Source organism: Xenopus laevis, chromosome 4S (genome assembly GCF_017654675.1).
Source record: "Xenopus laevis strain J_2021 chromosome 4S, Xenopus_laevis_v10.1, whole genome shotgun sequence".
In the NCBI taxonomy this organism is placed as follows: Eukaryota; Metazoa; Chordata; class Amphibia; order Anura; family Pipidae; genus Xenopus; species Xenopus laevis.
Genome location: NC_054378.1, coordinates 56,073,585 through 56,097,428, shown reverse-complemented (window position 1 = coordinate 56,097,428; position 23,844 = coordinate 56,073,585). Strand labels below are relative to the sequence as shown.

Here is a 23,844-nt window from a genome sequence, read left to right as displayed (position 1 = left end):
CCACATATGACATATCTTAACAACGTTAAGGTCGATTTTTGTTACTGTAAAAGAGTGTTAATTGTTGCATCTGATATTTCCATTTAAGTTAAAGCAGCTTTATTCCATATAGTGAGGAGTAACAACTTCAAGCAGGGTGAGGAACTACAACAATACACTACTCTTAACCTAGATCCTATATTAAAATCCTTCAGTGCAAAATGAGATACCTGGCAAGCCCTCCCACTCTCACTTCCTGGTAGGGTGAACAGCTTCAAAAGCAATACTGACATGTTCCTATAAAAATCATAGGAACATGTCCGTATCAAAACCCGCTGACACAGCTAACTGATCTTCTGCCTTGCTTCCGTGACGCTAGGCTGGGGGAAGAGCGATTCTTCCATTTAGTCTACGGAAGGATCGCGCTGCCCCAGCCCATTGTCACTGAAACAGCAAAGAGGATCTTTTAGCAGTGTTGGAGGGTCTGGTCAGAGCAGGTTCGCGGGGCTCGGGAGGCTTTCAGGCTTTTCATATCCTGTGTCTTGATAGTTCGAGACACAGGATATGACTTATAATTTATTGCATGACACAGGAGGTCACATACACATGAGTCACTGGTAAAAATAGATATGGAGTTCGATGAGCTCCATAATGGGTCCACGATTAGTTCAATCACCGGGTGTTTTAATTATTGGTGGGAGGTTAACACCTTTTACACGTCAGCTCATGTTGGTGATGTCACTGGAGGTTCGCGCCAACATTGTGTATTCATCTTGGTGGATGTATTCATTTTTTGTGCTTTGAAAAAGGCTGCAGCAGCAGCTGAAATGTCAGTATGTGCCAATAATTTTTTTTTTTTTATTCGATTGTTATAAGTCCTGAGCAGTGCATTTTTTTCTTGTTATACAATTTGGATTTTTCTGAAACGAGCACCCAGGCACCAATGGACCTTGTTTTTCGTGAGTGCCAATATTCCAATGTGTATATATATATATATATATATATATATATAGATCGGTTCATTTAAATTTATCTTATCGCCATTCCACTGTTCTAAGAATCTGCATCCTTATGCCATGCAGAGACATGTAACTGGATCTCCTAACTACTCCACAGTTCCCACAGCAGCAATCCAGACAACAAGTAAAGAAGAATGTTTAATGGTGCTTCATAACACTTAACAAACGATCAAACGTTTTGGGACCGCACGGCCCTTCCTCAGTGAGGAAGGGCCATGCGGAGGAAGGGCCATGCGGTCCTGAAACATTTTATCGTTTGTTAAGTGTTATGAAGCACCATTGAATAAATTTGGGATCACCCCGTTTGCTGCAAGCACAGGTATTGGGCATTCTTCTTTACTTGGATTTACTACTGGCGAGTGGCTAGGCCAGTGCCATATATACCTGTATCCCCTGCATTGACTTTGTATGAATTGAATAGCAATCCAGACAACACCACTTCAACTATAATTAAAATGCCTTTTTATAGCAATGTTTGGGCACAGAAATGTCCTGTACAGCTACAAACTTTGTCACTGAAACCAGCCAGTGGTGTCAATTCTAGCGCACGTTCTGCACAAAGCCCCCACTCCCCCCGGGCCCCAATCTGGAAGCATGCCCAGTCTACTTTTGACACGCAAATGCACAAACTGCTCCACATATTTGCCACAAGGCGCAACTGCGCCTCTGGCAGACCCCCAAGGTTAGTTCCATCACTCAAACCACCAATATAAATCCCGTTGTTTAGTCTACACTAAGGGGCAGATTCACTAACTTCGAGTGAAGGATTCGAATGAAAAAAATTCGAATTTCGAAGTATTTTTTGGGTACTTCGACCATCGAATTGGTTAAATTCGTTCGAATTCGAACGAAATCGAACAAATCGAAGTAAAAATCGTTCGACTATTCGACCATTCGATAGTCGAAGTACTTTCCCTTTAAAAAAAACTTCGGCAGATAAAACCTACCGAAGTCAATGTTAGCCTATGGGGAAGGTCCCCATAGGTTTGCTAACCTTTTTTTGATCGAAGGATTTTCCTTCGATCGTTGGATTAAAATCGTTCGAATCGTTCGATTCGAAGGATTTAATCGTTCGATCGAACGAAAAATCCTTCGATCGATCGATCGCAGGATTAGCGCTAAATCCTTCGACTTCGATATTCGAAGTCGAAGGATTTCAATTCGAGGGTCGAATTTCGAAGTATTTTTAACTTCGAAATTCGACCCTTAATGAATCTGCCCCCATCTATCAAATCAGTTAATTCAGATTTCTCTTATCACAATTTCACTGTACTAAGAATTCTATCCGCATCCTTCTTGGAATGAAGCACACTCCACTGCATCAGCCAAAGCTGACAACACAGACACCCACACTGTTTCATAAAATGTACGGCTCTTTGACTGCTTCTATTGATTGTTTCAAATCCATAATCATCTTTCGTGTCTTCATCTATCAATAACCCTAAATACTGCAAATGCTGAGTCAGGGTTAAGTCAGATTTCTCTACATTTACAGGCTATCCACTGACTTCATAAATGGCAACACCTTTTGGAAAAGGGAAAGCTGTAGTAAAGTAGGTGGGAAGACCTGAGTAATGTGTAGAAGTAGTCATCGATCTGAATGCTTTATTCTGATACCAGAACATGAACATTATATTTAAAAAAGTCCATTTGGAAGTTTCCCTATCGAAAGGCGCATTGTCTTTTAATCGAGCCACTTCCCAATGCATATTGGTTTATCCTGTGCGAGGTGCATAGGGGAAGAAGCACTGACCTAATGGGAGTTCTCTTGTGTCCCTCTTGTGTCCCAGGGTTTTGTAAATGACCTTCTTTGTCTTTACCCCATTACATCTTTATCAAATGTTTGTAACATGGACAGAGAAAAGTATGACTAAAATGTAAACGTACTGGAAAAACAGTTGTCTAAACTCTGTCCTGGGATGGAAACAGAACAGGTGCTGTATATTATATGGGCTTTTTCATTAGTCTAATTAGGATAATTGCAGTCATGCCATAAACTTAAAGGGGGTAGGGCTACAATACTGTTACCCATGAGTTCGGTGTCCGTGACTGATTTATTAAAGTTTCACCCTTGTGAAAGTGTCTGCATTCCTGTTATGTGTTGTTAATGGATTTGTTTTGTGTCACTGGCTTTTTGACCTTTCATTGCAATATAAGAAAGAAATTTGCCGGCTGTTACTACACTATAACTCAGAGCCACAATGCTTAGCCATAAACAGGAGTAGGTTATATAATCTCCATCCCAGTTACAGTACCTCCTGCATTAAAAAAAAACACAGTGCAAATCCCATTTAGCTGATAGAAAAGCTTTTATGTCTCCTAGGCTCATATTGATCACCTAAAAAGTGGCCATTATTGGTATGTAGAATTGAGACTGCTAAATTGGTTAATGTAATGACTATCCAGTATATGTATAGGTACATAATGTTTAATATCTACTGGTGTTTGTTCTTACCACCACAGGCTGAAACAGTGCAATGAATGTACAGAAACGCCCACGCTCCTCAATTAGCGCTCTGCGCACTGCCTGCTTTTCAGTCTCTTCCAGTAGCAAGTACATATCATTGACATCCTGCAGTGCATGGTCTAACTGGGGCTGCAGATCCCCCTTTCCTGGAGGTAGAAAAAAAACATGTTAATATTTCATAGGCCTATGGAAGTACAGAGGTGGCTGTATATACAGTATATAACTATATATTGCTGTTCCAAGCATGCCCAAAGTACTGCTCTCCTGGTTTGATTAACCAACTGAATAATCAACTCCATCTAAATACCTCCCTCTGCTTTTAGGTTGGTTGCCATGTTTCTTCATGGTATAGTGCTACAACAATGTTAGTGGTGTATGGCAAAAAATAAAAATATATATTATATATATTATAGTAGTAGTAGTAGACTAGTACAGGCACAAGTCACATGACTGGGGGCAGCTGGGAAACTGACAAAATGTCTAGCCCCATGTCAGATTTCAAAATTGAATATAAAAAATCTGTTTGCTCTTTTGAAATTGGATTTCAGTGCAGAATTGTGCTGGAGTAGCACTATTAACTGATGCGTTTTGAAAAAAACATGTTTTCCCATGACAGTATCCCTTTAAATAGAATTAGTGATGTAAATGCAGAGGGATAGCAGTAATCCCCCTTTCTATCTACTCTGTAGACTTACTAGCACTTACAGGGATGTTAGTTTCTTTTTCTGTTTAAAGAGACATTATAACCCCCCCCCCCTTTCAACATTGGTACAATGTGGCTTCTGAGTGATTGGTGGTTGGTTTGACTTTGCTCTTTGGGATCAAAGAAGTAGAATGTGTCTTTAGTTCTATTTTCAAAAATTCCTGATTAGAGAAAAAAAATAAAATAACATATTTTCTAATTAAACGAGCAGGTGGAAAAAGTACTGTATGTTCAGCATAATACCTATTCATTAACCAATGTTGTAAAAGGGGTTATACTGTCCCTTTAAGACAGACTACAATGAATCTTAGCTGACTTATATAGACTTTCTAGAACAGTAGGGGGGTTTTGGAGCATCTCGCCACTTACATAACATGGTTGAGGAGGCACCTATATGTAATAAACATACAGGAAACAACTATATATATAAAAAATAGGGATGCACCAGGATTCGGCCGAATTGTTCTGCCGGCTGAACCGAATCAGTAATCGGCCGAATCTTTAGCAAAGGATTCAGGGGTTCGGCCAAATCCAAAATAGTGGATTCGGTGCATCCCTAATAAAAAATAAATTCAGAATGTATTTTTATTAACATATATCTAATAAGACGTAAACATTGGTTGGTTAAAATATTTACATGCAACGGATACTCTTTAAATACATTTCATTGATGTAAAGTATATGCTTTCATGTTTGATGAAGAACAGGGGTCATCCTGAATTGTCACTGCGCCAATGTGCCACTAAAAGGCTGTACTGTTGCAAGTTATGTCAAGTCCAGTCTTTTTTCCATCACAGAAATTATAGTCATATGTGGAAATAAAGCACAACCACATTTCTCAATAACTCTCAGTTAAGCCAGTGAATAGACATCACAAAGCTCAATCTAGCACTTGTGTCAAATGGCAGAAAGGCTGATATACTTTAATGCTTGTTTGTCTTTCCTCATAATAATGTAGTTTGCAGCTTGAACTTGGGCCGCCTCTTTATTTCCTAGGGGAAAGGTTAGTCTCTGTCCATTACTGTCCAATGATATTATCTAAGTCGTTTCCAAAATGTTCTACAGAATTTACAGTAAATCATTTACTTACCAAGAACTTCTACAGGAAAAGGATGAGGAAAAGAGGAGAAAGAAAAGCAGAGATACAAATGAGAGATGGCTCAAGCAAGAAGAAAAATATCAATTTAACCCATTACATACATCGCCAACCCTGACACCTCCCCCCACACCCGATCCAGCACTTAGTTATACATTGGGTCTCAATTTAAAGGTTTCCATGCACTGTACAATTTTGTGGCAGAGGTGTGGTTAATAAAAAAGATGCATGCAGCAAGCGGAAAAGGGTTAAAACTTTTTAAGTCTGTAAAATGGAAGGAGTTAAGGATAGGCTGATTAGATTTCATCTAATTCTTATATAATAAAGTGGACATGTGTGCTCAGTGTATCAACAGAGCACTAAATATCAATAACAGTAACCAGGTTATATCATGGGGCTGTAGGTAATATACTGCATTATGCTCTGGGTCTCAGTCTAAATGTCACCTCCTCGCAAGTGATTTACGGCTTGGATTATCAGCATAACAAAATGGTGACAACGAGGAGATGCACAAACTGTAAATCTTAAATATTCACACAAAGCAAGCTTTATCTAGCTATAATACAATGTCACTTTTATATAAGCCGCTTGGGCTAACCATTCAATAATTTATAGGCATTCACATTTTAATTATGAACAGCAAACAACCATGACAGCGTGGGGATTGTTTACATACAGATAAAGCTGTTCCCTATGAAACTCCAGCCCCATGTACACGTTTCATATTTAATTAACATACAGACAAATGAGCTGTGGTGGGCAATTAGACTCTAGAAAGTTCACTGTCTTTGCAGCCAGGAACAGAGATAAACTCCAATATTAAGGGGCATATTTATCAAGGGTCAAATTTAAAGTTTATGGGAGTTTCTAAAAACTCTCAAACTCTAAATCGAAAAAAAAACGACCAATCGAAATCTTTAAAAAAAAATAAAAAAAATAAAAATACATTTTATATTTGGGTAAATACAATCGACCTGCAAACTCTAATCAAATGCAATACGAAAAAAAGAAAACTTTTTTTTTCAAAAGTCCACCAAAGGTCTCCAAATTGATTGTAGGAGGCCCCCCATAGTCTAAAACACCAATTTGGCACCAATTTAAAAATTCTAATTTTCAGTTTGACCCTTGATAAATCTGCCCCTTTGATTGAGCACCTATAAAGAACCTAAAAAAATTACTGTTTTCTACAAGAGAAGGTTTTCATTTTATAAGCCTGTACAGCCCTGTTTATTTTCCTGTGTAGGAAATTAAACCACTGTATTCTATGCAGCTCATATGCTGTATAAATGTGCCTTTTTGCCCTAATTGATTTAAATGACTACACAGAAGCTTGTGTGTTTTTTTAGGCAAACACACAGATGTTACTAGTCATGGTTAGGCATAAACTAACCCTTTTTCAGATGAAACAATATGAAAGCTATTTTACTCTGGGAAGGTGCTGCAGCTCTTTCTGCCTGTGACTTTGCACCCCTGTTGTAAATGAGCCCTATTGCTCTCTATAGACTGAGAAGCCCTGCCAATACTGGGATCTGCAGCCCATTACATATTCATATCTTGTAGATATGGATGGATAAAAATAACTATAATATTCTTAGCAGAATCTGGCTGTTTATTTAAATGATAGTACTCTTGTAAAAAGATGGAAAATACATATAAATCTATCGATCACTGCACTTTAGGAGCATAGAAACCACCACCTAATCGGAAACCGTTTACAGCAATTATTTGTTTATTTAGGCACCTTCATTCAGTGAATTAGTAAATTCCTAAAACAATGTGGACTCTTAAAATATAGGCATCTTTATGGTGGGATTAAATCATGGGTGAATAATTCAAATTAGTACTGTAATACACAGAGGTGGACTCCTTTGTTGCCATTCCTTTTTATATCAAGTAGATCTGAATATTTGGCATACTGGGTACTATAACTAACATATCTAGTATAGGTAAATCTAAAAACAACTGGACTTGCTGAGTAATCATTGAAGACGTTTCACTACTCATCCGAGCAGCTTCTTCAGTTCAACTGACTGGTGTCTGTACCCCGGCGGTTTCAGAACACTTCACACATCCATTCATGCATCTTTCACAAGTAACACCTGTATCTAGGAGTTGCATGACAAATTGGATAACCCTATCACAGTAACTACACAGAATCAACACCTCTGTGAATTTCTTCAGATGTCACCTCTTTGAAGAGTTACAATGTGCCATTGTGATTGGATTAATGGAAGAGTTTATATGATGAGAATTTCCCACACTAGTCAGTTGAACTGAAGAAGCTGCTTGGATGAGTAGTGAAACGTCTTCATTGATTACTCAGCAAGTCCAGTTGTTTTTATACTAGATATACCATGACCTGGATGAATGAAAATCTTCATAGTCATATAACTAACATACAATATACGCAGTACATTAAAGATCCCTAAAATAATAATTTCATTCATAAAATGAAATGTTCATTTTGGATCTCCACAATTAAAGGTGACATAATGTCATAATCCTCATGGGAGAAAAGGTTGGCAACCCAGGTGATCATGTACTGAATAACTGAGGGCCTGCAATTATTCTGGTCTTATGGTCCCTTGGAACTAGGGTATGTTCAAAGGAAAGGAAACAGATGGCCATATGTTCCCATTTTCCCAAGTTCAAGTTGATGAGCAATTTCATATTTTAAGCAAATCTTTTCATAAAAACGCAGTTAAAAAAAGTTAAATTATAGTTGAAGAAATGATGTCCTGTGTTTTAAAGGGGGGTACCAGAGGAGGATGCCATTATTTGAACGCCTAATCAGTAGACAGAACTAGTGTGCAAGGCAACTGCAGTCCAATTACATGGGACCTATTATCCAGAATGCTCAGGACCAGTGGTTTTCTGGATAACGGATGTCTCTGTAATTTGGATCTTCATAATTTAAGTATAGTAGCCCAAAAGGCTGGTTTTGCTTCCCATAAGGATTCATTATATCTTAGTTTGGATCAAGTACTAGGTACTGTTTTATTAATACAGAGAAAAAATAAGTCCCTTTTTACAATTTGGATTATTTAGTTATACTGGAGTCTATGGGAGATGGCAATTTCGTAATTAGGAGCTTTCTGGATAATGGGTTTCAGATAACAGACCCCATTTGAGGGCTGGTGAGTTTAGGTGAGAGTGAGTGAATATAGGGCACACCTTTGCGCGCTTTCTTCTGCAGCTTCAGAGTGTCAGACGATTTCTTCTTGATTTCATGACGTGCCCGTTTGTATTCTGCAAGGAGAAAGACACACTGTTTGAAGAATGGATTATAATGTGTGACACCTTCCTGCAATGTGCAATTATTTTGTATTATAAGTACTAGAAACAGGACAACCTCACCTTTGCTTGTCTCAGTCCTAAAGTGAACTAATAGTTACTGAAAGTGTGAAAATACGTCCTTGCAGTACAATCAACACTGTCCCACCAGCATTATACTGTGAATGGCTGTCCCCACATATTCAATAACAATGCAATGTTTAATGATCATGATTATAACTATTCAATTCAGTTGTAGCCATTGCTTTGTAATAAGTTATAGACTAAAAGAAGAAAATGGCCATTGAAGAGCTGAAAAACATTTTAGCAGTTGTTAGGTTTGGAAAACAGGAACTTTTTCAAGAGTCAAGTCAAGAGTGAGTTTATTGTAATTTCATCCATATACGTTTGTACAGGACACAGTGAAACGAAACAACGTTCCTCTAGGACCATGGTGCTACACAACACAACATAGATGTACGGACAACAGACAAAAAGTGCAAGTGCAAAAATATGCAACTCCTGCAAGACAGGACAGCACAGTGCAGGGACAGGACAAGACAGTGCACACTCAGCAGATGTAATATGTTAAGTAAATAATGCTAAACGTTAGACATGATGGGTGTATCATTGTGATATGATAGTAGAACATGATAAAGAACATGACAAAGTGCAGATGTACTCATAGGAAATAACTGTATCCAATGGCTATTTATTTATACAATGGCATACAGTGGCTGTGTAACATTGTGGTATATAGTAAGGTCAGATGGAGTGTGAGAAAGATCTGTCCGGTCCCTGAGTATTCAGGAGCCTTATGGCTTGGGGGAAGAAACTGTTACACAGACTGGTAGTGAGGGCCCTAATGCTTCAGTACCTTTTTCCAGATGGCAGGAGTGTGAACAGTGAGTGTGAGGGGTGTGTTGGATCAGCCACAATGCTAAAATCTAAGTAATACTGACACAAGCAGTTGAAAACTTATAAGATGTAGACATTGCTGTTACTCTCTTTGACAACATAGGGGCAGACACACAAGTACAGAAAAGGGGATAACACTGTCCTGCTGAGTCTACTTGTGTTACCTCGGGCATGCTCTTTATCCAGTGTATTAGCTGTCTTTTTCCAATCTTCTATTCGTTCCTGAAGTGGATTTATTAAACTCTCCATGAGAGCACTGCAGAAGAGAGAAACATTATTAGTACCATCATTTGGACACCCCTTTTCAAAATTGTTTTTTACCGAAATGTTCACATTTATGCCCAAAGGATAACAAATGTTGGATAATAGAAAGCAGTAGTTGTCATTTTTCAACAGAGTCGGGGGAAAGCAGTGGTGCAGGATAATATAATCAGGTTACATCAAATTTCAGTAATATACCTTCAAACGCATCTTTATGTGATGACATCTGTTTTAAATACGGTAATTAACCAACGTTCCCATATTATGGTGCACACTGTTGTTTCTGGGGGGGGGTAGGGTTTAGGTAGAGGTAGGTAGTGGGTGTTTGGTGTGCTCAGTATGTTTTGGATGGGAAGAGAGGAAATGTTCATCTATTTAAGGGGACCTTGGACAGCAATTGTAGGATGTTAGTGAGGGTGAGATGCATAGTCAAGTTGCTGCAGAGATTCTGTAGTCCCTTACTTTGTGAAATGCCTTAGCTTGCTCTCTATGCTTCGATGTCTCATACACATCCGGGTCAGTGCTGATCCAATATCACGAGTGGCTCCTGCAAAGCAACATGGGTATTTTCTGCCAAGCAGCATTTAAGAGGCTCTTACGGTTGCATTCATCATATCTAATATTCCTTCGTTTTTACTGTCTATCTAACTGACCTTTATATATTGTTTGTCTATGATTATTTGAGCCCAGAGATATTTTACAATAGATGTTAGAGAGGATACACTGTAGATGCATCTCTAGGCTCCTTATTAAACAGAAGCATGCAGGATTTTGATGCATTAATCTCACCTCGAGTATTGGTCGCCATGTCAGCTACTTTCTGGAAGGCATCAAGAAAGGCAACAGCAGCCAGCACTGTGGTCCTGAGGAAGAAGAAAATGACGTAAGGAACACAATGGTAGAAAAATGAAAGATGGTGAAAGGAAAAATGAATAAGGGAAAGCTTAGGGATGGAAGAGAAGAGGCTGCAGAAAAGGAATACATTGGACAACATTCACTTTCTAGTGGCTAGAAGGAATACAAGCTTATGCAGTTTCTCTATGGTAGACTATGGAAACTGAAGGGGCAATGCGTTCAGATGACCTGAAACTATAGGCTTAAATATGTTCCAGTCATTATATTTATTATATATTCCATACTTTGTACAAATTCATTCCTTTTGTCAGATTTAACAATGATCATGGCTTCCCACATGGGCTGGGTTTATCAAAAGTTTGGACCTTGGGAATATCATCAGATAAACCCAAACCAACTGATGAGCTATCAACCCACACTTGGGGGGTTATGTACTAAAATCTGAATGCAAAAATCGCGAAAAATTCGTGATTTTTTGTAATAAAGTCAGACTTTTAAAAAATCACAAATTTTTTGGAATTTATGAAACCCTGAGGATGGAAAAGTCTGAATCTGAAAATTCGGCATCTCAGCCCTGTCGAGGTTGCATATTAGTCAATGGGAGAAGTCCCAATTATTTTTTGATGTGCGCTGGCATTCGTGCAATACCCTGAAGTTTTCGGGTGAAAATTCCCGAAAAAATCGTGAAATGAGAAATTAATTTTTTGGTCCAATTAACATCAACCCCATCTGTAAATGAGACTTGGCCTGTAGTTGTTGGATAGAAAACAGGTCCTTTGTTCATACTGGAAGCAAATTGACCGCATGCCTCATTTTGTTTGACAGTTATTTTGTATGCAAGGATTTATGTATACTACAATATAACATCCAACATTGAAAAGAAAATATGCATAAATCAGATCCAACATTAAACACATCCCATATAAAGGGAGCCTGGGGATAAAACACTGAGGAAGAGGTAAACAGAGCTTCAAAGGTAAGAATAACGTTTTCCTTTGAGAAATGTTGCAGATGGTTAGTGTTTCAATCTTAGCAATCAGCTACTGAACACAGAGAAGCTTAAGGTGGGAACTGTAAATCAATGAGAAACATAGCACTGGAGTTTGACATCAAGCAAAACCTTGTGCAAAATGTGATTACTATGAATTTTTCAATGGTTTCAATCTGTTAGGCTTATTTTACCAATTAATTCTATATCTGTCAGGTTGGGTACAGCTATCCTGACAGCACAATATAACAATGTCGTTTATATAAGCTGTGGTTGTGCAGAATGTCAGATAAGAAGCATTCGAAATGCTAAAATGCAATGGAAAAATCCTAAAAAAGTCTTAAGCTGGCCATAGATGCAAAAATCCGATCCTACGAATCCTCGATTTGTACAATTTTGGGACTGTGTGTGGAGTGTGTGAGTCCCGACATTTTTAGCACCACAGAGATCGATCTTTGGACAATCAGCCAGGTTAAAAGATATCTGTCGATTTCTCCTCCCTGCCTTCCTTATAGGAGATAGCCAGGAGGAGAAATTGAGCACCGCACAATGGATCGACGTTGTGTCTACTTTTCTGAAGAGGAGCGCAAGCAGAGTTTTGGTAAGTTATTTCTTAATAAAGACTTTGTGATTATTTATGTTGTTTTTTTTTTCAGTTCAGTTGTTTTCACATTATTCACCATGAACAAAGACTTTTTTCAATTGTTTTGCATCTTTTATTTTTTACCGGTTTCCCAAAATTGAAGTTTAAAGTTTAATGTCCCTGTCTCTAATGTCTCAGTCTGGCAGCTCAGTGAACCAGGAGCAGCTGAACTGTTACAATTTGCTACATTTAATTGATACATTTCTCAGCAGTATCTGTGGAATATTAGCAACTATTATATCAATTCTAACAGCTGCCTGTAATGAAACTCAAGGATTCTGCTCAGCAGGGACAAAGATAACAAATGTATCAACTAAATGTATCAATTTAGAACAGTAATTGGCGACCCCCACCCAGACCTGCTTTAGAAGGTTAAAAAAAATGAAACTTTTCACTTCGATATTAGAAAAAACGGTTACCAGTAGACAATAGAAAGTAATTGGAAAAAGTCTTTATTTTTGGTGAACATTCTAAAACAAACTGAACTGAAAAAGTGTTTGATGGTGAACAAACCCTTTAACAAACCCTATGGCCATTCTGTACAGTGGGCTCATACAGACCGTTCCAACTTATAGATCATTATAGGGGGCTCACCCAGCAGTGTAACATTTTTAAAAAGAAATAAGGAAAGGAAAGACATGCAAGTCACTGTATACATCTGGCCATTGTATTTATTTACATGACTGAGTTCCTTTGTATAAACAGGACAACAAAAGTACAAATGTAGTATAAGTTAGCCAGTCAAAATGTTGCATAAATTTAAAAAGAATAAAAGCGATAGAAAGGGGATACCTTAATTGGCTAAGATGATAGCTACATGTCCACCCAAAATTTGTGCAAGGATTATTTGTTTGCAGAAGCAACCCATGCAAGTTGTCTGAATGGAACCATTTCTTTTTTGTTTTTAGATAAAGTCATTTAATTTTTCTCAAATCTGAATACATAAGTTAAGTTTATACGTGTTTATACTTGGTTCAGAATTTGGCTGAACCTTTTAGCAGGATTTGGATTTGCCTGATGTGAAAAAAATTAGGCGCATCCATTTAACATATAAATTACAATATAAATTACAATATATGAGGGAGCATGGGGCTATAGAATAGCATAAAAAACAAACTCACCTGAGCTGGGAGTGTAGTTTTGTGGCTTTTGAACTAAAATCTTCCCAGATGGGATAAGAATTCTTCAAGAGACAGAAATAATGGAATCATTAGGTATAATTTACATATTAAAAGTATTTCAATTGTACATTTGAGAAATAGTCATCAGTTTTACTTTTCTCATATAAATGAATCTCTTTATATAAAATAATTTCACACAAGTTAAAAAAAACATTATCAGATTTACCCTGGGTAAGAAGAACCTTGTACTTTCTTATACCTTGCTGCTTATTATATACTTATTGGCACAGATCTTTCCATATGTATTGCAGGGAAATAGAAGTACTTTGACATCCTGTACATTTGGCTGCTGTACGCAGATGTTTAACTTACAACTCAAAATAACACTGTTTTCATTTCCCATATGTACAATCTTTTTTATACATATCAATTATACATACAAAGTATTGAACTTGAACCAAAACCATTTTACACCAAATTTCATATGCAAAGCAGCTAACACCCAGCCAATGTTTGATTTTCTCTACCAATATCCCCAGAATAATCATATTCAGGGAATATAATTATATATACAAGCTAGAAAGCTATACTTTTCTCTAGACACTCCATCTGTTTGTGTAGGATAGCAGCTGCCATATTAGCTTGTTGGGACATCACTTCCTGCCTGAGTCTCTCCATGTTCACTCATAGCTCTGAGCTCAGATTACAGCAGGGGAAGGAGGAGGGAGAGGGGGAGCAAACTGAGCATGCTCAAGCCCGTGCCCTGGTAGTTTAAGCTGAAAGAAGGAAGTCTGATACAGAATCCCATGTATACACAATAGAAGAAAAAATGTGTTTCTTTACAGGGCCAGAACTAGGGGTAAGCAGAAAATGCACGTGCCGAGGGCGCAATGCTGGGGATGCTAGACATGTACCTCCTCTGTGTGCTTACCCCCCTAGTCTGTGCCCTTGTCCTCTCATCGCCGGCTCATTCATGGTCCTTGTTAAGCTGTGCGCTCCCCTGCTGAATTGTAACTGTGTTCCAGTGCGCATGCAGGGTACGCAATGGCTGTGGTGGCTGGCTGCCGCCTAGGTCTGGCACTATTTCTTTTGCCAGAGGACTCAGAGCAAAATTATTTTGAGGGTTTACTGGTATGTTTATATACAGTAGACCTTTCTGATAAAGCTTACTTAGTTTTAATTTTTCCTTTTCTTTTAATGATTGTAGATATGTTTTTAGGTTTTATACTCTTTCATTATTTACAGTCACTACTTTATTATGACGTTCGGAGCAATGTGCAGGACTCACACATAAGTACCTATTAGTGCCTACTGCTTTCAGCTTTGGCACAACTCCCTGCTACTTACGACTCCTGCGTCAACAGGGTAAGTGGTTAGTTCAGGCTTAGAGGTGTCAGTTGTTTCAGGTGGTGTTGGGAGATGAAAAGAGGCTACATAAGTGATCTAATATATTCACAGGAGGCAAAGACACCCTGCTCAGTAGGTTTGCTTTGAGGAAAGGTTGTGATACAGAAACATTATGTCAGGGGACATTACCAGTGTCATTAAAGGAAGGTATTACGATTGGTATTCGGAACCAAGAACAAACCCCAAGGTCCCGGTCACAGCTCAGCTTCTGCCTTTAACAACCACCTTTCACTTCCGGAGAAGCCCTCCGCTACTCGTGTGCAGCCAGGTCTTAATATGAGAGGATCCAGGAGAAAGTTCTGGGCAAGCAAGGGAACCGCACGTTATACTGAATCGGAGAACAAGGAACTTAGTCGGGGTTACCGGCCGGGTTAATATAACAGATGAGCAGAGCAGTACAATAACAGGAGACAGGAGCGTAATCAAGGTCACAGGCCGGGTCAATACACCAAATGGGCAGCGCAGTACAAAACAGGAGTTCAGAGGTTTAATCGGGGTCACAGGCTAGGTCAAAATACCAGAGACTTAACAGGAGCTGAGAGAATGGTCAAACACAGGCAGAGATCAAACAAGCAGCAGACAAGACTTGGTTAAGAAACAGGCAGGGTCAAACACAAGTAGAAATACAGATAATCGAACCCAGGAACTAATGAATAGACCTTTACGTTGGGCATTGAGATACACACAGCAAGCCCTTTAAATATTTGAATTTCGTGCCAGCTGATGAAGTCACGTTCAGCGCTTTCCGGATATAACCGGAAACAGACGAACGCGCAACCCAGAAGAAAGGCGAATTTGCAGGGACAGCGCAGGAAGATACGGACATGTCGGGCGTCCCTGTCGCATCCACACTAAACCACCAGGTTGAGTTGTCACAGAAGGCCTATTGCAAATGTAAATCTCAGTAAGCCTTCATTTATAATGGCACACAAAGATAATGTTCATCTTAAGCTGGCCATAGATGTACAGATTTTCAACAGATCCAATCCACATCGTGAGACCAAGATCTTCTGAGAACCATCGTACGAACGTTCGAACTGTCCATCAACTAAAACGACCAATTTACCAGGAAAACAAAGGGGAGCTGCCTGCTTGGCCCTGCAAACATCCATAGATTGTACTGGGACCGACAAAGATTTTTTAACCTGGCCGATCAATTTCCTGGCAGATGTCGGACGAAAAATCGTAAGATGTACGATCGTTTGAATCCCACTAACCGCACGATAATTTGACGAATCGGTCGGGCTGCGCTGAAATCGGTCGTTTCGCAAAGAAGAATCGTCGCGTCTATGGGGGCCATTAGACTAGGGTTCAACACTTCTGTCGTGACAGACCTATCTCTTCTGTAAACCATTTCAATTATTTACATATTCTATACATATATACTGTATTAATATATCGCTATACAGTAGGTACAATGTTTTAACACAGTAAACTGGGAAACATGAAATCTGGTTTTACTGTATATTCTAGCAGAATGGATATTTTTGCCACTCAGTCATACTGTGCAGCTTGCAACTAAATGGTTAAACTGCAAATTAATAAAGTCTTTAAAATGTATTTATCTAGCAAAGAGAATTACAAAGATTAAAAGCAACAGAATAACATAGGAATCTGGAGAATTTCTTAGCAGCTTAGAGTAAGCAAATAATCTGGCTGAGCTACCAACACCTTGCTATAGTTCTGCTACATGGTAAATATTAAAATAGAAAAAACTGCCAAGAAATAAGATGCATGTGTTTATATAAAGACAAAGAAAGGGCAGATTAATACAAGGGGCAGGCTTAATGCAATTATAGTAACAAGCTCAATTCATTAGCCTACCATTTCTAGTGTACACATCAGATGGGTCACTCATTTATTTGACATTTACAGTAATGTCTTCAGATTATCAGTATGTTAGGGGTTTTGTTTGCATTTTTTCTTTAAAGAATGAATAATTGCCACACAGCAGAACACTTAACTAAACATTATGGAACTAAAAATATCTTCAACCTAATGAGACGCTTATCTTGCTGATAACACATGGGTTGCCTGGAAGCATCAGTACTGGTACCTTCCTATTCAAGTCGATAGGAGACAGCAGGGGCTGTTTTGGGAAGTTTTTTTTAGTCCAGTCCGCTTTTTTATGGCTAGTTCGAATACATTTGAGGTAGAAAAAGATACCAAGATAAACACCAAGTTAAATTTATACAAATGTGCATGCATTTATGCATCTTGAGTTCAGATTAAGATAAATGAATTTACTCAGTACACAAAAGCAAAGTTGGATGCAAGGCAGGCAGTCCTATTACTTTTTGAAGATGCTGATGGTTAAATGCAGATATAGTACAGGTATGGGATCCGATATGGAGATTCAAATTACCAGAAAACCCCTTATCAGGAAAACCCCATGTCCCAATCATTCTGGATAACAGGCCCCATAATGTATAAAATATGCTTCGTGTGTATTGCTACTTTCTCTAAAAGATTCCTTCTTTATTCATCATCATTTATTCATCCTACCTACTCTAGCTCCAAACCTGGCTGGAACTTTTTAGGGAGAGCAATATAACTAACCTGTTGGACCTTCTGATACCTGAAACTAATTTACTAACATAGTTGTTAACTGCACCATTGCAGTCAGGGCCCTATTTATATATAAATATATATTTTAGCACCTGAGGGCCTCTGCCTAGGGAGCTTTTTGGCAGTGTGCTATAATATATATTGCCTGAGCCATATGGCTTCAAGATTCTGCCAGAGGCGTGGGCCAGGGCTCCTGTGGAGCCATCATTAATCAGGACTAGTAAGGGGTAACTAGATGCTGTAATAGTATCTAGGAAAGAAAGACAGATTATGGATACCTATAATGTGCAGCTTTGGGCTCCACCAATGAATCATAGAAGGGACTATATCCCAAAGGCAATGTTCCTTAGATAGGGAACCAGAAATAGGGCAATAGGGACTGAGATAGACTCCTCCCCCGGGTATCCCATAAGAAATGTCCCCAGAGGGGAGGGAGATAGATCTTAGCAAACGAATGTAGAAAACTATTGTTTTGTCAACTGGTAAACCACCCAGCCCCCCCCCCCAAAAAATGAAAAAATGCTCACCAGCAATGACTATTAGATTATGTATTTTACTGATTCACTGTATATTCATCCAACCAGAGGAATCTACTAGGTTTATCAGTTATATAGTGAATAAAGTACCCCCTCTTGTAAAATATATAGTGAATAAAGTACCCCCTCTTGTAAAATATAAGGATATTATAAGTTACCGAGGAGTTTCATGACCATATAAAAACACGAGGCTGAAGGCCGAGTGTTTTTATACAGGTCATGGAACTCCGAGGTAACTTCTAATATCCTCATATTTTACAACTGGGGGTACTTTATTTATTATAATACACAAATTTCATTGAGTCATGTGACAGAAATGACATCAGAACTCACCGTTTATAACTGATGACATCAGAACTCACCGTTTATAAGGATAGAATTTACAGGATATTCATGGCTTTTGTGTATTATAAGGATATTATAAGTTAATGAGGAGTTCCATGACCATATAAAAACACGAGGCCGAAGGCCGTGTGTTTTTATACAGGTAATGAAACTCCGAGGTAACTTCTAATATCCTCATAGTTTGCAAGAGGGGGTACTTTATTCACTATATAACTGATAAACCTAGTAGATTCCTCTGGTTGGATAATTAAATAATTAAAACAGTGAACATTACCTGAAGCAACACTTTACACACCCTTCCTGCTGTGTCTCTAGCAAGGAAAGTGAGCAAATGTACTATAGATAATTCTGATTACTTCTTTAGCATATTTTGAAGCAAAACCCTTTCATTTAGTATCACAGTCGTAGATAGGCGTTATGAATAATTTCTTAGGGCAGTGGAACACAGTACAATTAGGAGCACTTTGCCTCCCCCTGTGTTTTGATGCTCATTTCACGTGGAACAAAACATTGAAATTGGTCCTCAAATTATTTTGAGTGGATTATTATTTTGAGTGAATTATTTTGAGTGCCTGAAAAAAATTGTTTCAATGTCATACTAAAAATTAGTTTCAAGGTGAACAACCTATTTAGGGCTCTTACACACGGGCGTTTGTTTGTGCACTCCCCAGCGTGGCACTTTCCTCCATTCAGTTGCAGGGGAGCACAGGAGTAGATGCACTGATTGGGGCAGTACTCACACTCACTCATACTCATTTATGCACCTAACGCAGGTAAAATGCAACATGCTGCGTCCTAACCTGCGTTTGGCGATTACATGCGTCTGTGTGAGTACAGCCCCATTGACAATAATTCAGTGCATCTACTCCTGTGCTCCCCTGCGGCTGAACGGAGGAAAGTGCAGCGTAGTGGAGCGCACAAACAAACGCCCCTGTGTAAGAGCCCTAAAAGTCAATCTAACAGCCTGTTTTGTGAACCACAAAACCCTGTCCTTTCTCCAAGCTATAATATTCTTCCGTGTGTGTACAGCTCCCAATACTTAGTGAGAGAAATTCAGAGTTTCCCGGTATTTCTGAGCTTGTGGGAAAATGAAAGCCTATGGACATTCGAGACAGGCAAGCACTTCTCTGCAGTGAGCAGTTGTTATGCGATGGCTTATGGCTTTATCATTTTGATGTATGCAGCTCAGGACTGGAACTACAACAGCAATTCATGAGCAAAATCAAATTAAATAGTTTCTGGAGAGCACAATACCTACACCATTGTAGGAACAACTTTTTATACAACACTACATTCAGGGTAGAACTACTATTGATTTTGATCAGAATATATTTCAATGAGAAAAAAAAGTCTTTCCGACAGCATCCGTTTTTATCTTATCGCAGCATTCACATCTGATAGTCAAGTCGTGTCAGATGGAAAATTTTGCATGTAGTTTTTGCATTCGATTTTTGTATCAGTCCCATTATATTTTAACCCACAAGAGAGCATCCGACTTGTAGGATGCGTTTTGTCGATCCGACATCGTCCTACAAATGCGCTCGTGGAGTTCAGCCCTTAAGGTCAGTCTATTTCTTTCATATAAGAACCCATACTGCGCACCCAAATCGATATTCCATTTATACCAAGTTTTAATAAAGTGCATTCATTTCAAATCGAACCCACAGTAGTACATAGAAATGTAGCGCAACATTGTGCATAACAGATTTCCATGGTTTACGCTGCTTAGTTGCACAGTTCACTCAGCCTCAGAACATGGCTTGCATTCAAAGCCACACTCCCATCTGACAGGCACATGAATAATCATTCTGACTCATAAGGCGCAGCCTCGCTATTTCTGACTCCAAGTATTTGATTAATTGGTGGAACATCTACTGGAACAATATAATCCTGCCACTAGCCTTTAACATATTACTCCCTATTTATATTTTGACTTTCAGTGACGGTATGGGATGTTACATTGAAGATGCCCCTTCTGACCTTCAAGGGATCACAAGAGGACAGCTGCACAAAAACTAGGTCACTGGGAGAGGAAGTATGTTATTATTCCATTTGTGCAAGAGAACTGGCCATTCATAAGTTGCTGGCACTGGATGCATTTGCAGATGAATGGCTGTAGGGATCCTGTACAGAGGAAATTCCTTTGAATCATGTGTGTGATGGGTTAAATCCCTGACTCCCTGTGCAGATTGGGGGGGTGGGCGGGTCTGAGAAGATATTTTATGCAAATAACTAATTAGATACAAATACAGCTGGAGAGAGAAATCCGTTTTACAGAAGCATTGTATAGAAGGAAACTGGGTATACAGATACTTACAGAGGAAATAATTCAAACAATTTTTGCAGGAATAGTCAGCGGGGAAGCCAAAAATACACTCACTACAAAACGTCTTAATATGTAAAATGGTACAGCCATGAGGCTTTTCCTACCACACCTTTCCTTGGCTTAAAGTCATTTAGGTTCTGAAGCATAACCTTAACCTTCCTTACCAATGATGCAGAACCAACGTCATTGGCAGGAAAGGTTAAATAATGCATTTTCTTGGTATATCAGTAAACCCTTATAATTTTCCATTTTTAATTTTTAATAAGGAACAGGATCTAGTATACAGAAACCAGTTATGCAGAATTCTTTTCTACTATGGCAATGTCATACGGCAGTGTCCATTAAAGTGTTAGGGTGGCCTTTTCCAAATATCCAAAAAGCAGGACACAGCTGCTACATATATAAGAAAACCTGAAAGAGTAGTAACAGAACTAATCGCTTGCAGGCCGGGAGCAGGATGTGCAAAGAAGCACGGCTTCCTTACCACCACACTGTGGTGCGATCTCAGACGGACCCTGGTGCAATTGCACCCTCTGCTCCCCCAGTAGTTACGCCCCTATGGAGGAGCCATCGCTAAACTAGCAAAACATCTTGCCCAGTGCTGGTAAATATATTAAACATACCAACATATTAGTACCAGTACTCAGGCTCAGAAAAAGGGTCCCAGGCCCTCCAGGGCTCCTGCTTCAGTAGAATCCCCGCACCCCCAGGCCCCACCCGCCTCAGCGGCAAAGACACCTCAGGCCACCTCTCCGCAGCCACAACACGCCCTCTGGCCCCGCTTGCGTACCTTGAAAATGTATTTATTGAAATTAATTTATTAATTAGGTCCTTTAAGACCAGCAGAGACAATGCTGTATGTACCAGTAGCCTTAAACAGCAGCACCTACAAATTATTATTATTATTAATAATAACATGTACTGTATTTATAGACAACATATTCTGCAGTGTTGTACAATAAAAATAGTTTGTGCCAGTAAAGGAAAACATTGCATTACATTTTAATACATATAAACTACCAGTTTTTAGAGTTACTGGTCCCTTAATTATAGTTTCAGTGCTAGCTTCTGTTTCTTAATCTCTGTACAATAAATCACTTTCCTCCCCTACCCACAACTGCTCTCTTGAGATAAGAAAGAATGCCCATTTTGCTGAAAGGCTAATCCAATGATTATTTGATAATAGAAATATAGACTACAGTGTTTACTCCATGTTTTAAAGTGGACCCATCACCCAAAAAAAAAAAAAATTCAAAATTATCACATCAGTCAAGCAAAATGAACTTTAATTACACTGTATAAATTATTTGAATCTTGTTTCGTTCAGTCTGGGAATTCATAATTATAACAAGCAGGCAGGAGCCATTTTGTGGGCACTGTTATTAAGGCAAGCCTTGCATCATCTCAGAATAATGTTTGAGCACCAGATATATATAAAGGTGGCCATAGACGAAAAGATCCGCTCGTTTGGCGACATCGCCAAACGAGCCGATCTTTCCCCGATATGCCACTAACGGGCATGGCTATATCGGGGGTAATCTGAATTACACATGCATATAGTGTATTTCACCCCACATTTCATGACAGCACAGTATGTGGACCTACGTCAATTTCATAACAAGCACAGTGGGACACAGTATTTCATGATAAGCCAAGTGTGTGGCTCCCTTGAGGCACACAATTGTGGCCCAAGCATTTCATGACAGGTACAGCCTGTGGAATCCAGCTGTCTGTCTGCCCACCAAGCCACTTTCAGAGCTCAGTAACCAATTCCCCCATTGAACGCAGCTCATGTCCAGGTGGCTTTAGCTTGCCAGACATTTTAATGAGAGAGGAACCATGTTACAGTCTCATTTTGCGAGGCTCTTGGCAGGGATTGCTGAGAAATGGGACTTTAACAATCCAGGACTGTGCGGGGACACAAAAGTCAAGACTCTCCTGCAAAAAGAAGAACAATTGAGAGGTATGTATTATTGTATAATAGTGTGCCCTTTTTATGAAATGCCCTGCCTGACTCCAGTGCTAGAGCACTAAGGGCCCCACCATGCCTTTCATCTGTTGGTGCTCCCAGAGACGTAACTAGAGTGGGGCGGGCCCTGGCGCGGGACGTGCAGCTGGGCCCCGCCCCCTCCATATGGCTGGAAACGGCCGCAGAACAGAGTGGCTCGTGAGCTGCCGGGGGACCCTGAGGGGGTGCGGACCCTGGCCCAATCGCACCCCCTGCTCCCCCGGTAGTTACGTCACTGGGTGCTCCCTGAAAAATTAATTGTATCTCTAAAATTCATGTAACCTTTTGGGCAAAGTTCCACTCACTGAGTTGACACCTCAATGTGTCTTTATTGTGTGGAATAAACAGAGACAATTGCAACTGAGCTATTTGCAAACAGTAACAGTAAAGCTCCCCATAGACGCGGCAATTCTTCTTGCCGTACAACCAATTTTAGCGAAGTCCAACCAATCCTTCGAAATTATCTTACAATTTTTCGGCCGACATCTGTCAGGAAATTGATCGGCCAGGTCAAAAAATCTTTGTCGGTCCCAGTGCAATCTATGTATGTTTGCAGGGCCAAGCAGGCAGCTCCCCTTTGTTTTCCTGGCAAATTGGTCTTTTTAGTTGATGGTCAATTCGTACGATTGTTCTGAGAAGATAGTGGTCTCACCATGAGGATCTGATCTTTTAAAAATCTCAACATCAGCTTTACTTTTTTTATCTGGCTGGGGTAGGTTTATGTAGTTTAAATTTGATCTTGATTTATAATTACAAAAGGACGTGGTTTATATTTTTGAACTGGTAAATTTGTTTCAGATTTTTATATACGCTAATGATATTACCTTGTATTATAGCCTCTTGTTAAAAACAAAAAATATGCGTTATTGTTTTCATTTTTGTCTTTTGTTTAATTTTTAGGTCTAAGGAATGTTTGTAGTTTCTATAATACATAAACTAGGCCACAATGACATAGGTTTAAAAAAATGACATAGGACCCAAACTTGAGCAGTATTCTCATTCATGTTGGCAGCTTCCTAGCTAGTAGTTATTATATTTCTTCCAAAAAGCAGACACCATCTTCATATACGGTAGCTTTAAAATTCTGAGCATTGATAAAATGCCTTGTATGTTGCATATTTAACTTCTTTCAATCAACATGGAAAATACAGTACATTAGTATATTAAAGGAACAGTAATGCAAAAAGTGTATCAAAGTAATACAAATATAATATACTGCTGCCCTGCTGTGGCAAAAGTTGTGTGTTTGCTTCAGAAACTCTACTATAGTTTATATAAACAAGCTGCTATGTAGCCATGGGGGCAGCCATTCAAGATGGAAAAAGTGAGAA

The 23,844-nt window shown here is 39.1% G+C and overlaps 1 protein-coding gene across 4 annotated transcripts in view; it reads right to left on the bottom strand.

The window, feature by feature from the left end:
• The window catches only part of mtss2.S (MTSS I-BAR domain containing 2 S homeolog), a 55,967-nt gene that overhangs the window by 12,053 nt on the left and 20,070 nt on the right, over positions 1-23,844 (bottom strand). Inside the window, exons 2-8 of one of the 4 annotated variants that reach the window (XM_018260634.2) lie at positions 13,324-13,385; positions 10,506-10,579; positions 10,179-10,263; positions 9,620-9,711; positions 8,439-8,513; positions 5,259-5,267; positions 3,454-3,611 (exon numbers count right to left, since the gene is read on the bottom strand). In XM_018260634.2, the coding sequence (XP_018116123.1) occupies positions 3,454-3,611; positions 5,259-5,267; positions 8,439-8,513; positions 9,620-9,711; positions 10,179-10,263; positions 10,506-10,579; positions 13,324-13,385 (555 nt within the window). Of the gene's footprint in view, positions 1-3,453; positions 3,612-5,258; positions 5,268-8,438; positions 8,514-9,619; positions 9,712-10,178; positions 10,264-10,505; positions 10,585-13,323; positions 13,386-23,844 lie in introns of those variants that run through there. The other 3 variants (XM_041561263.1, XM_018260635.2, XM_018260637.1) reach the window with 3 other exon arrangements.